We start from the raw sequence: 15430 nt of genomic DNA on the forward strand, positions 1-15430 counted from the left end.
GACCCAAACAATAAAATAAAAACAGAAAATCACTCACTGCTCTTGACCTAATAACTTCTATAGCTTTAATAAGAAGACATTTCTAACTTGAATGCTGCTTTTAAATGCTCTAGCGTGAAGATAAACACTGCGGATTGTGTGCGGCTCACACAGGGCGGGGTCTTTGCTAATACGGCAGTGCCAGTCAGCGGCCGTGGGCGGTAATATTATAATAAGAACCCCTTCCTACATCAGAAGGGGAGAGAAATCTGATCGGCTCATTTTCTCACATGCTTGCAGAGAAAGGCTTACAAAACCAAACTTACTGGGTTCTTCTTTTTCACCTTTTCTGAGTTGGTAGATGCACCGGACACCTAATTATAGCACTTAAACACAGAAAAAGTCATATTTTCATCCAATGAGCCCTTGAAAGAGGCAATGTCTGACCCATACCCGGAATACGCCATAATGCCGCTCAAATTGATTACGTTTGGCGGGTCTGGAATCAGGATCTGAAGGTTTATTAATTTCCTCCAGTGTCACTGCAGTCGATCGTAAGCGTGAATATTTCAAAGTGAAAAAAAGAAAAAAAGGACTAAATCTTCTGATTTAGAATGCAAAGTTGACCAGCTGTCTTCTGCAATAGAGTTGTTACTGCCTCTCCTGGCTAAAGCTCAGCCTAATATGGGAGGTACAAGAGAAGGCTCAACTTGTATCATGCATCACACCGTCACCACCGATGCATAAAGGGCAGGAGATGTGATGTCAGTGGCTGCCTCTGACTCACTTTTTGAAGCTGCTCCAGTAATGTCTGGAGCTGAAGAAAAATTGCCTGCAGATAAATCACTCCACTCTGGCAGTGAGACCGAGTCTGAGAAGTCAGGTGGGTCACTGGAAGGAACATTAAAAGCGATACTCGAGCGCATCAATCTGGATACCCTTCAGGCAACAGTAGGTTCTGAGAATGTTTTTTTACATTGTGCACAGAGAACATCCTTTACCATGCCTCAGTGCCAAGACTTTACATCAGATATTGGTGTCAGCATTACAAAACTCATCAAAGGCTATACACCCTGATCAGTTGGCGCACACACTGGCTGTGATGCAGGACCCAGACGTAGTGGGACTTGGTAGCATGCCACCTATAGAATCTAGTGCAGCAGTACTCATTGTGTCTCCCAATGAGGCACTTTGTGAAAATGTGTGCTGTTCCAATGTCGAGTACAGATGCACTGATGAGCTACTGTCCCGTGCATACAATTCTACAGCAAGCCTTGGTCATGTTTCCAATTCCTTGGTGCAAATACTTTACATTTAATGCTTTACATCCTGCAACATCTGGACAGACCAGGGATTTATGTGAGGATCCTGTTTGTGGACTTCAGCTTGGCCTTCAACACCATAATCCCAAACCTCCTCCTGTACAAATTAACCCAACTCTCTGTTCCCACTTCCATCTGTCAGTGGATCACCATCTTCCTGACAGACAGGCAGCAGCTAGTGAGCTAGTGAAAATTCTCATCCAGCACCCCCACCATCAGCACTGGCACCCCCAGGGATGTGTTCTCTCCCCACTGCTCTTCTCCCTCTACATCAACGGATCCACTGCAAAGGACTCCTCTGTCAAGCTCCTGAAGATTGCAGATGACACCAAACTTACCGGCCTCAACCAGGATGGTGACGAGTCTGCTTACAGAATGGAGGTTTAATAGCTAGCTGTCTGGTGCATTCTTAACAACCTGGAGCTGCACATGCTCGAAAAAGTGGAGATGGACTTCAGGAGCACTCCTGCACTCCCCTCATTCACCATCATGAACATCACTGTGGCTGCAGTAGAGTCATTGAGGTTCCTGGGCACCACCATCTCTCAGAACCCGAAGTGGGAGTTCCACATAGAATCCATTGTCAAAAAGGCCCAGCAGAGACTGTACTTTCTTCACTAGCTGAGGAAGTTCAACCTGACACAGGAGCTGCTCACCTAGTTCTACTCCACAGTCATTGAATTCGTTCTCTGCACTTCAATAACTGTCTGGTTCAGCTCAGCTGCAATCAGAAGATTGTAGTGGATAGTCCGGACTGTTGAGCGAATGACTGGTACAACCCTTCCCACTTTCCGAGAACTGTACTCATCCAGTGTGAGTAAAAGGGTTGGCAAAATCATTCTAGACCTCTCACACCCAGGCCACTTCCTCTTTGAACTGTTGCCATCTTTACGATGGCTTATTCAAAAGCATCTGTGCCGAGTACGAGACAAATACACAAAGATCAGAGTCACACATTGTTGCATGCGAGCTCTATCACCTTGGTCGCAGAAGCAATTTCTCCTCAGAGGAGTTCCATTGGGACCTTCACCTGCTTGGTGGGAGGTCATTAGGACAGATGCCAGTCTTCTCAGATGGGGTAGAGTCTGGCACAGAAGAGGAGTGAATGGCACTTGGAAGGGGGCCCTGCTCACAGCACACATAAATGTTCTAGAGTTCAGAATCAGAATCAGAATGAGCTTTATTGCCAGGTATGTTTACACATACGAGGAATTTGTTTTCGTGACAGAAGCTTCCACAGTGCAACAGAATGACAGTGACAGAACAAAAAACACAGATAATAAAAAATAAAAATAAAAAAAAAATAAAAAATAGAACAAGTAAGTAAGAAATAAAAATATACAAATCGACAATTGTATGTGCAGGTATATAAAAATAGACAGTTGTATGTACAGGTATATTATGTGCAAACAACAGTGTTTCTTACCCTTCTTCATTTTCAGTCTGTTCACTGGGGAAAATATGTTATGGTGTGCACATACAACAGGGTGATCGTTTTTTATATCAATCATCAGGGAGGCACAAGATCACGGCGTGCACTTCAGGTGGCTCTCAAACTGCTTGTCTGTGCTCAGACCAACCTTCTTTCCATTCAGGCAGTGTATCTACCAGGCCGACTCAATCAGGCCGCGGATGCTCTTTCACGTGCCAGGGTGTCACAGGTAGATTGTACTCTATACCCGGTAGTGGTGCAGATGATATGGAGGACATATGGGACTGCAGCAGTAGACGTGTTTGTGGACAGTCAAAAGTCCCCCTGAGGGATGAACCAGGATCTCTGGGTCTGGATGCACTAGGCCACAATTGGCCAGACAGGATACTGTATGCTTTTCTCGTTACAACTGATTTGGAGGACTCTCTGTCAAGTGATGTGAAGTGAAGTCATACTTGTGTGGCCAAGTATGGTGACCCATACTCAGAATTTGTGCTCTGCATTTAACCCATCCAAGTGCACACACACACAGTAGTGAACACACACACACACACACCGTGAACACACACCCGGAGAAGTTGGGGGTTCGGTGCCTTGCTCAAGGGTCTCACCACAGTCGTGGTATTGAGGGTGGAAGAGAGCGCTGGTTATTCATTTACATTTACATTTAGACATTTAGCAGACGCTTTTATCCAAAGCGACTTACAAATGAGGACAATGGAAGCAATCAACAAAAGAGCAATGATATGCAAGCTATAACAAGTCTCAGTTAGCTTAAAGCAGTACACGTAGCAATGTTTTTTTTAATCATATAATAAATAAAAAGAAAACAGATAGAATAGAAAAAGAATAAAGCAAGCTAGTATTAGATGCCTTTTTGCTTTTGTTAACTGTATAATAAATAAATCAAAAAACAAATAGATAGAATACAAAAAGATTAGAGAAGCAAGTGTTAGTTTTTTTTAAAGAAAACAAGCAGTAAATAAATAGAGTGCAAGTCTAAAAGGGGCAAGTTTTTTACATTTATTTTTTATAAAGAATAGAATTAGAATAGAGAGTGCTAGAGTTAGAGGGTCAAATAAAGATGGAAGATATGTGTTTTTAGCTGATTCTTGAAGATGGCTAAGGACTCAGTTGCTCGGACTGAGTTGGGCAAGTCATTCCACCAGGAGGGAACATTTAATTTAAAAGTCTGTGAAAGTGATTTTGGAACAAGGAGTTGCGAAGCATGTTCCGAAAGAAAGGGCCTGATCTTCTTGATGTTGAATAAAGCAAACCTGCAGGACCGGGCAGACATTAGCAGAGAAGGAAGAGGAGTTACTGATACACATAAAGGTCAGTAGTATTTTTTGATTTGCGCCACAACCTTTCAGCAGCCCTGAGCTTAGAACGATGCTCGTGGAAAACATCAGACAGCCAAGGGGCAGAAGGGGTGGTACGGCCTGGCCTGGAAGACAAGGGGCAGACAGTGTCTAAACAAGATGTAAGAGTGGAGCAGAAAGTATCAGTAGCACTGTTAGCATCATGAGATGATAACTGTTTAGGGGGAGGAAGCAAAGATGAAAACATAGCAGATAGCCGGGAGGGTGAGAGTGAGTATAGGTTATGTCGAAAGATGACATGTGGAGGGGTATGTGTTGTGTCAGGAACCATGTTGAGGTTAAGAGTGAGGAGGAAGTGATCCGAGGTGTGCAGTGGAGTAACCAGTAAATGATCAGTGGAGCAGTGTCGTGTGTAAATAAGGTCCAGTTATTCACTCCCCCCGCCGACAATTCCTGTCAGACCTGAACCCGCAACCTTCGGGTTACAATTCATACTCTCTAACCATTAGGCCACAACTGCCTACAGGTGCTCGAATGCGGCCATTGTCTGCTGTTAGTGGCTCTGCACTGGCCTGCAAGGCCATGGTTTCACACGTCCACACGTGCATCCACACGAAAGTTGTACACTTGTAAGTGGAAAGTGTTTTGTGACTGGTGTTCTAGTCGCAATGTCTTTTGGAACTTGTTTATCCAACTTTCACATTAAAGGTGTATGTGGCAGCATTAGCGGCTCATTGATCTGAGTTTAGTAATTCTTCACTTGGGTCTGACAGGTTAATTGTTACCTTCCTGAAAGGAGCTAATCGTTTGTCCGATGTGAGATTTGAATATTGTTCAATACGTGGTACCAGATACGTGGTTGTATTTCTCTATTAGTGGTATTGGATCTTAGTGCTGCGTTCGACACTATTGACCACACCATTCTTTTGAATAGACTAGAAAACTTTGTTGGCATAAATGGAAGTGCACTAGCATGGTTCAAATCGTACTTATCTGACCGCCATCAATTCGTAGCAGTGAATGAAGAGGTATCATATCGATGAAGTGCAGTATGGAGTACCTCAAGGCTCAGTACTAGGGCCATTACTTTTCACATTTCAATGTTACCCTTGGGAGATATCATCAGGAAACATGGTGTTAGCTTTCACTGTTATGCTGATAATACTCAGCTCTATATTTCTTCGCGGCCCGGCGAAACACACCAATTTGAAAAACTAACGGAATGCATAGTCAATATAAAAAACTGGATGACGAGTAATTTCTTACTGCTAAACTCTGAAAAAACAGAGGTGTTAATTATAGGATCTAAAAACTCCGCACGAAATAAGCTAGAACACTGTCTAACACTTGATGGCTGCTCTGTCAATTCTTCGTCATCAGTTAGGAACCAAGGTGTGCTATTTGACAGCAACCTTTCCTTAGAAAGCCACGTTTCTAGCATTTGTAAAACTGCATTTTTCCATCTCAAAAATATATCTAAATTACGACCTATCGGGACAAGACCACAGGAACCAGTTGAGTCCTCTGCACAATGTGACATTGCTGCAGCCTGGAATTAAACTGCTGGTTTTCGTCTGGTCAGAGGAGAACTGGCCGCCTGACCGAGCCTATATATAAAAAGGTTTTTTTCTCCATTCTGTCACCGATGGAGTTTTGGTTCCTTGCCGCTGTCGCCAATATTTTTCTAATTAATGCTGTACAGTTGCTTTGACACAATCTGTATTGTTAAAAGCGCTATATAAATAAAGGTGACTTGACTTGACTTGACTTCTAAACTACTTGTGTAAGCCCCCATTTGAGCCAATATCAGAGCCTGATATTAAATGGCTGTCATTTAAGACCGCATCTCTCTTGGCCATTACAACAGCGAAGAGTGTGAGTGAACTCCATGCTTTATCAGTGAGTGCTCCCTGTTTGCGCTGGAGTAATGGATTCAGTAGTATCATATTGTGGCCCAATCCAGCATTTCTACCCAAGGTTTTGTCCTCGCATTTTATGAACCAGCCTATTGTGTTGGCTGCACTGCCAGCAGATCAAACTGACATACAACTGGATCTATGTCTAGTTAGATATTTGAGGGCTTACATTAATAAGACAGCAGCTTGGCATAAGACAGACCACTTTTTTGTTGTGCGCAGGGGTGCTATGCTTTCCAAGCACACTGGGTGACGCAGGTAATCTCATGTGTATGAGTCTGTGGGGCTTTCTGTGCCTTCATCTATTCACTGTCACTCTACTCATGCTTTTGCAACATCTTGGGCAGCGTTCAAGGGAGTGTCGCTCTCTTGAGATTTGTGCTGCAGCAACTTGGAGTTCAGCTTGCACGTTTTCTCGTTTTTACAGATTGAATGTGACTCCCTTGCCAGCGGTGTGTGCTGCAGTGCTATCAGCCTGTACAGATTCTTCGCAAGGGGATTCCTCGTAACTGCGTAGGTATTCGTCTTTCACTAGTGCTTTCAGCACTGCCTCTGGCGGTCTGGAGCGAAAGGAAATAGAATGCTAGTTACAAACTTAACTGTGGTTCTAAGACTAAGTGGAAGACCACCAGAGTTTCTGGTCACTCTGTATCACGAGAATGATCGAGATGACATGTTAAGGGATTATTATAGCTCAAGATACATCATGAGTCATGAGGTAACAACTTTGTTATTCTGTTCTCAGTCAAGTGCGAGCATGAGGGGTTTTCCACTAGTGCTTTCAGCACTGCCTCTGGCGGTCTTCCACTTAGAACCACATTTACGTTTGTAACTAGCATTTTCTTATGTAGTATATTTTGAAATGTAATTTATTCCTGTGATGGAAAAGATGAGTTTTCAGCAGCTATTACTCCAGTCTTTAGCCTGTGAACTGGGAAAGTCATTTATGTCATTTTAATGGGTGGAATGAATCTGTACTTGACTGTCAAAAGAGTACAATTCCTAACTATATAATTCAGTTCAGAAGGTAAAGCCTTATGTGTCTTAATAAATGTGCTTTTACCAATTTATCAGCTAGATCTATTTGTATGCTGACCCATTCAAAATAATAACCACATATTTCAGAATCCACAAAATAGAGTAAAGGTAGAACAGGCCAGAGCCAGCAGCTAAGGAAGCTGTTAATTAGGCAGTAAATGTAGTCATTTTTATTGTTGTGTTATTGTTATTATGCATTTTATTCATTACATTAACAAATTAATGTTGTACTAGGTGTTGACATTAAAGTTTGACAATAAAGTTGCCAGCAAGGACTGGAACATTGATCTATGTGTGTTTGAGGAAGTATTTATTTCTATATATATTTGTGTGTGTATATGTATATATATATATATATATATATATATATATATTACAGTGTACATGTTTAGCTAACTAAATGGTAGGGTTAGTGTTAAGCCTGAAATACACTACAAGTCTTTTAAAATCTGAACAGGCACAAACAGTTACAGAGGAAAAACTGGGCATATCATACACTAAATGGCATTCACTACCTGACTTTCAAGTTGTTCTGAACACAAGAAACTCGGCCTAGGCCAAAATGGCCTCATTTGAGAAAAAAGTCTAGTATTTTGCATCATTGGATAGAGCTGTCGGTCATTATCCCAGTGATTATCCCTCTGTGTGCCAATGTTGACACGCATGCCATAGGTTTCCGACCCCTGGTTTAGAGTAACAGGTTGTATTTAGTAGCCTATATTATATATGCAATAAAGAAGTTTCATATTTCAACTGCATGACCATTAAAACATTAAATATTACTTTTGTTCTACCAGCTGTAAAAGAATGACTTACTCTTGGGTTGAGAGATTTTTGGTAGTTTGGACTTAAGAAATTCAGCCATCTCTTTGTCCTCCTCCCGTTCCCTGTATAGCAAAGGTAACCATGGTGATTATGAGGCAATGCATTAAGGGAAGACTGACTGTATCATTCACTATTTATGCGTGGTTTTCACGTCCTTCAGTTAGCTCAAGGTTTTCATATTATTGCTGGGAAATGTAATCTAAAAATATAATGTGCATTCATGTATCATGCATATCTCTTTCTTTGTGTGTTCATGGTATTCTCCTGGCTTTACAAAAGACTTCTGCCCACTAGAAGTGAATGGTTTGCAACATGTTCCATGTCTTCCATTCCAGCCTTTGAGAATTGGCTGAAAATGGACCTACACAGTGCCGGCAACAGGATTTGCACAGTGTCTAACTCCAGATGGACTAAAAATACATCCAGTGTTTCCTCAGCTGATAATTATTAAAACTGAAAGAATACATGAAAAGAATACATAAAATATTTGAAGCCTTTTTGGGGTCAAATGCATTTACATTATGTTAATATACTACCAGTACTATACACAAGGCAAAACATAAACACTGGATTCAAAGTCTAGATTCAATCTCAAAATTGTGCAGATGCCACAAGCACTGAGCAGACTTTTTCTTGAATTCAGTTCCTGAAATTGCTGAGACAGAATGTGGCAGCATGGCTTTATTACAAATAAAATCCTATTACTTCTGTACTTAGAGTGTGAGTAATGATTTTCCCCCCTCAGTCCTTAGACAGAATCCTGTCTGCCCCAGAATTGAGCTCAGTCAGAGATTTAATAAAGAGTGCAAATGAATAGTGTGTCAGCCTCCTCCATTTTCCAGCATGCTGAAATCGGCTCACCTGAGACGCTCAAACTCCACGTCATCTACCAGGAAGTCTCTGGCCTCCACTAATGTATGAATCTGTTTCAGAAGATCTTCCTCTTTCTGTTTGTCTTCATTAGACTTGTCATTATCTGAAAATGAATTTTTATTATAGTTTTATTTATTTATTTATTTGTATACCAAGCAACAGCTTTCATTGTTATGTTCAATAAGGCCAGGCCACTTCTTACCTTAACAGAAAAACCAAAATAAGCATTTACAAATAATTTATGCAAAGCAAGGTTGGACCATTTACTGGCTTGATTAGTAGTGCATGTTGTGCTACTTTTAAAAAATTGTAAAAGCAATTGAATAAAGAGAGAGATCTCTCATTTTTATAGGTAACTTCAGTAATGGTACAGTAGAAGGAACTTTTACAAATGTACTGTAAAAAAACACTGATAGCTAAAACAGTAGTTCTCGAATTTTTACTGTAATATATTCAAGAGGCTTTCCCAAATCTCACCTGGAATAGACAAAAGCTTTTGAAGCTCTTTCTTCAGTCTTGTAATTTCTTTACATAACTGGATATCATCCATCCTGCAAAACAAAAAGAAGAGCAAATATGATGACTGTTCTAAAGCGTGAGAAGCGTTTAAAGAATTAAAAGAAGAAAAAAAAGAAGTAAAGAAAAAACAAAAACAAGCAAACAAAAAATAAACAAACATAGACCAGGTAATCACATTCATGTGGTAACATCTAAAAATAATTGTTTTAATTATTATTATTAAAATTAAATTGACTTGTTAAATTAAAACTGTATACTGTATAACACATTGTAAAAGCAATTGAATAAAGAGAGAGATCTCTCATTTTTATAGGTAACTTCAGTAATGGTACAGTAGAAGGAACTTTTACAAATGTACTGTAAAAAAACACTGATAGCTAAAACAGTAGTTCTCGAATTTTTACTGTAATATATTCAAGAGGCTTTCCCAAATCTCACCTGGAATAGACAAAAGCTTTTGAAGCTCTTTCTTCAGTCTTGTAATTTCTTTACATAACTGGATATCATCCATCCTGCAAAACAAAAAGAAGAGCAAATATGATGACTGTTCTAAAGCGTGAGAAGCGTTTAAAGAATTAAAAGAAGAAAAAAAAGAAGTAAAGAAAAAACAAAAACAAGCAAACAAAAAATAAACAAACATAGACCAGGTAATCACATTCATGTGGTAACATCTAAAAATAATTGTTTTAATTATTATTATTAAAATTAAATTGACTTGTTAAATTAAAACTGTATACTGTATAACACTGCATACTGCACAATTTATTTAATGGTAATTAAAACAGTAAGCATTATCCTACCATAAACATCTCAAACATTTGTTTTCTACACTGTTGTGTCATGACCTTGAAAATAAAATTCAACAAAATCATCCAGTTAACATTTTGTTTTCAAATTTTGTGTGAACGCATTGCATTTTGGGATGCAGTATTTCATGCTGTAAGCTCTGTTGTTTACTGCTCATTTTGGCAGTTGCAGTGGGTCAGCCATGCACATAGAAAATCTGCATATTATTCACAGTATACCTATTATACTGCAGTGGTAGTGAGAGTCTGAACTGATGAATTCCATGAATTCTATCTTATTAATATTCATAGATATTTGAATGTAATATTTACAAATATATTTCTGTACAACTGGACATGCGTTGAAACATATTGACAACATCTATAATGCATTTAAGTGTGCACAGCTGTAAAAACATAAAATAACAATATAGTCTACAAAACATTATATTTTAAATATATGTCCTAACTCCCCTCTAAATTTAACCATTTCTTATCAATACAAAATCATTAAAGCTACACAAGGCAGACAAATGTATTTAATAATGACAATATTTTTGTACATCAATGAAATTTCATTTAAATTATTATTTTTTTTTAAATACAATGATTAAATTATGATATATTTCTCTTTGTAATTATTTTAGGTTTATAAACTGATGGAATCCTTCAAAATGAGTCAAATACGGCACAATAAAACACATTGAACAAAAATAAACCATTATAAGGTCAAATGAGGCGAATGTGTAAAATATTTGTGATGGCTTTGAGTATATTTATTAATCGATTTAAACACCTCCTTTAAACACAATAAAATCAAAGCATTAATTTTATGGATTAAAGATTTGATAATCTAAAAGAATTCATAAATATTTGTATACATTTCCAAAGTTGTTAATACATAAAATGATGTTGTCTAAAAGCAAGCAATAATTTTTTTTAACACACTGTAAAAAGTGATAACCTGCTAATGTTACCTTAAAGGGATTTATACCCGATTTGATTTATTGGTTTTATTGGTATAATTTTTTATTTTTTTTTGTGATATAAAACAATATTTTTGACTTGAATAAAACCAGTTAATTAAGATGTTACCATTTTTGCAGGCTAATTGTGTCAGATAGCAGTATTTAGAGTGCATTCAGTCCCTGCATTTTAAACAAAATAGACAGTCTAATGATGAAGCTGTACCATTGGATTTCTCTCTGTATCTCTCCAGTTCAGTTGAGACAGACAGTGGAGGATGAGCACCAATCAAACACTTCGGAAGAAATGCCCCACTGATTTTGTGATAGGCAAAGCTCTTCCCCAAATGATTGTGAGGGGAAACCAATATCCATGCATTAGACACTCTGGCAGCATCAAAAGCAAAGCATTAACATTTTAATGAGGGGCAGCTGGCTGATTGTAGCTCTTGGCAATGGGAACAGGAAGGACAGATGACTGCAGATGTGATGGTGAGAAGGATCTCAGATCAGCTTTACAAACTGCTCATGGCTTTTGGATTTGGCTGTTGACTGCCAATTATAATTGACAAAAATGGTTATTACATTCATATAGTAGTTTACTGTTCATGTAGTGATTAAGTTTATCTGGAAATGTAACAAAAGAAAACACTTCTGTTAATCGAAAAACATTAACGACATGGGTACACTTTGAACTCACAACTGTTTGACGTACAGAACAAAACCAAAACATAAATATTAATATGTAAGGTATTATTTACAGTCAGCAGGTTATTATTGCAAATAAACCCAGAAAGGGTGATCAGGACCCACCTATTACATTGCTACCTACAAAATAAATACATAAATGGACCCTGAATAATTGATTTTAATTTAACTTATATATTACATGCAAAGAAAGAGACTGTAGAATGAGTCATGAAAAATAAATCAGTTGCCTAGGACAACGGTTGGTTATAGCGGTTAAATGGCCATTCTAACCAAGGATGATAAATATAAATATAACGTTTTTATAATTGTTCTAATTCTATGAGAATAGGGAAGTCCACATCATAGCTGTAATGATAATGGCATTGTACTTGCGTAAAAGAGTCTTAATGGTGCTGTATGTAATTTTTTTTTTTTACTGTACTCCAATATAAATAATATGCTAAGTTCACATACTTGTTCACTAAAAAGCTCTATGACCAGAGGCATATTAAAATGTGGATAAATCAACTCATTAATCTACAGTGTAAGGCTCATCGCCTTCCATTGTCAGTTGCGCTCTTTCCTGTTGCTTATCTGGCAACCTGCATGAGTGTTGAGTCTGAGGAGGAGGGGGCGGGAGAAACAACTCTCTTCAATATTTTGAATTTGGACTGCGGTGCAGTTGACAGTATTACATACTGCACATTTAATAGTCATTATAGAAAAGTATTTGACCACAGAATGGGAAAACCCCACAATAAATTAAGGTGTAAACTGAATATGAACAGCTATTTTATTTTACTAAAGAACATACAAAAATAATCGTGGTTAATATATTGACACTCCCAGTTACTTTTAATAAAAAAAAAAGGTTGAAAAAAGGAGTGCTGTCATAATTAAAGCAGAACATTAAAGAAGAATTATTATAGCTTGTATGAGGGGTCTAAAAACCTGGATTTCATGTACTGTATACCTACATTTTTAAATCAAACTTTTAAACTTTTCACTGGTAATGAAGAAAAATGAAGAAAGATTTTCACTAGTGGTCACAGACATTTGGGCCCCATGGTATACAGTTGCAATCAAAATTATTCAACTCCTCAGAGACTGCAGTACTTTACAAATACAAGCTTTTCTGAAGATCCAAGATTTTATACAAATTGCATCTATAACAGTTTATTGACATTAAAAGTGATAATATCAATATATAATTTAATATTTTTGAGTTATAGGATTTTTTAATAACACAGCTTTGTCATAATTATTCAACCCCTATTCAACATTGCTGTTTTTAAGTAACTTTTTTTGTATGGTGGGGAACAAAATTGTCTTAAAACACAATTAAGCCTTTAGAAACTTAGCCCAAGCATGTGCTGACATGAGTAGCAAAATGCTATAGAAGAAATTGTTTTATTACATTAGAAAGTCTAAGGCTACATGAAGATTCCCAAGACATTAAAAGTTCCTAGAGACACAGCTGGCAGCCTTATTCCTTAGCTTAAAATGTGTTGTACCAGAAAACCTTTTTAGGGTGTTGAAGAAAAAGCACAATATCATAATAAATTTGATCAGAGCAACTGAGAAAAACCTGCAATGTACAGCCAAAGACTTGCAAGATGACCCGATGAAAGGAGTAAATACATTTCAATGCAGAGTATAAGAAGGAGACTAGACAAGTATGGCCTTCGTGTTGGGGCATCTTGCAGAATGCCACTCTTGACCAAGAAGAACATAAAAGGCAGACTTGAACATGTTAAAATTCATTTGGGTAGACCTGTGGAGTTCTGGAAGAATGTTTTATGGAGCGATGTGACCAAACTGGAACTTTTGGACCCATGGATCAGCAGTATGTCTGGAGCAAAAAAAGGCAAAGCTTATAAACAGAAGAACACCATCTCCATGGTCAAACTTGGAGGTGGATCAGTCCTGTTATGGGGGAGTTGCACTGTTGCGGGAAGTGGAAATCATGACTGTATGAAGGACATCATGGATTCTTTGAAGTATCAGGCCATTTTGGCAAGAATTATGATGCCGTTGGTGCAAAGACGGAAGCTGATGATCAATGGACTTTCCTGCAGGACAGCCATCCCAAAGTATACATCCAAATCTACTTATGCTTGGTTCAGGGATCAATCATAGGATGTACTTGAGTGGCCTGTCAGTCTCCAGATTTAACTCTCATTGAAAATATTTGGTTGAATTTGAAGAAAGCAGTGGCAATGTGAAACCCAAAGATTATCAGTGATCTGAAAGCTTTTTCAGTCGAGGAATGAGCCAAGACTGCAGTAGTCTGCAGAAATGTCTGCAAATGTCTTGCAGGTCAAGCGGGTAAAGATTTACATGGAAAAATCAGTTTACTCACATGTATCTGAGCTCAGATTCCCTCCTGATCAAAACGTCTCTGATCCGTTCAATCTTACAGAGTTCTCCCTCTATGTCCCCCACTGTTATAGTAGAGTCCGCCATTGAGATCACATCTGCCTCTGAAAACACAAAAAACAAGACGATCTGGACTGAAGCCACACTGATCACAACCACAAAGAGCTGAATACAGCTCAGATTGCGTTCTATAGAAAATATCAAATTTAATGCAACGTCTTCTCTCTCAAGATTAGCAGTGCTTGTGAAGACTTTCTGAAAAGTGAGGTACATTTTAAGATGCACCAATCTGTTGAAATCAATTCACCATCATTACACGCGTTGCAAGTTTAAAAATAGCTAAACTAGCTAAAACGAATAGCTAAACAACCACTGAGCCTCTTTAAATATCACGATTAAAAGAAGCGTAAACTAAACCTCTACAATTCCTTCAGGTCTGTTGTTAACTTCTTCCTATTCTTGAAGAGGATCTCAAAACCTCAGTATCTCTCCTGCACCAATAAATCAAAGCTTTAGCAGCAGCAGAAAATTGCAGCGTGTCCAGGTTACCCGCCTCGGCTGTCAGACAACAAATTATTACTTGCAAGGGTTTAGGAGGCCAAGCATAACTCTTCCCCTGATCCTACACTTGGTTATGTCACTGCTGATGTCTCCAGTGGGATTGTGCACTGTCTCTTTCTCATGAGTGGCATGGTAACCGTTATGCTAGGCTGAGACTAATATGTTCTGTCAGTTTTACTCGGCTGAGTGGCCACTTAGTTCGTGAGATAGGGAAATATGACAATATTCAGAAAAAAAGATTTAATTTAAAGCCTTATTTTGTTATTTTGTCAACGTGTCTTCATTTGTTATCTAGTAACAAACCACTGTATTGGCTGATTAATCAACCAATATGTGGTCATATGGAGTTAATTTTTTTTTTTGTGTGTCAGCTAAAAACCATGTCTTTGTTCCAGCAGTTTTTTGGTTTTTTTTGCATTTGATATGAAATACTTTTGGGAAGTTGGCATATCTTGTGCTATATGTAATCTAAAACACCTTTAAACATAATTCTGCTAATTAACTTATAATTATCATGTCATTTTTATCATCTTGCATAAAATTTGTATACTTTTAAAAATGTAATTGTCATTAACAATTTTAACCATTAACCATCTAACAATTTTAAATAATAACTGGTGAAAAAATGGTCACCAGTCAATATATACTTTCCTTTATACATTCATATATTAACCTAAATTTAAAACTAAAATTGGTCTTAATTAAATAAATGTTCATCGACAAAGGACATTATATATGTGGCCATCAGCAGAAAAAAATAATTAATTTGCTTTTATATATATATATATATATATATATATATATATACACACATATATATATAT

The 15430-nt window shown here is 37.9% G+C and overlaps 1 protein-coding gene across 2 annotated transcripts in view; it reads right to left on the reverse strand.

Moving 5' to 3' along the window:
* The window catches only part of LOC107757422 (uncharacterized protein C16orf45-like), a 35749-nt gene that overhangs the window by 18681 nt on the left and 1638 nt on the right, over window positions 1-15430 (reverse strand). The window contains exons 2-6 of one of the 2 annotated variants that reach the window (XM_016574892.1): window positions 14029-14149; window positions 9665-9738; window positions 8696-8810; window positions 7826-7896; window positions 7623-7692 (exon numbers count right to left, since the gene is read on the reverse strand). In XM_016574892.1, coding sequence (XP_016430378.1) covers window positions 7643-7692; window positions 7826-7896; window positions 8696-8810; window positions 9665-9738; window positions 14029-14149 — 431 coding nt within the window. In that variant the 3' untranslated portion in view covers window positions 7623-7642. Of the gene's footprint in view, window positions 1-7622; window positions 7693-7825; window positions 7897-8695; window positions 8811-9664; window positions 9739-14028; window positions 14150-15430 lie in introns of those variants that run through there. The other variant, XM_016574891.1, reaches the window with a different exon arrangement.

This window comes from Sinocyclocheilus rhinocerous, unplaced genomic scaffold (genome assembly GCF_001515625.1).
Source record: "Sinocyclocheilus rhinocerous isolate Xijiao unplaced genomic scaffold, SAMN03320098_v1.1 scaffold1134, whole genome shotgun sequence".
NCBI lineage: Eukaryota > Metazoa > Chordata > Actinopteri > Cypriniformes > Cyprinidae > Sinocyclocheilus > Sinocyclocheilus rhinocerous.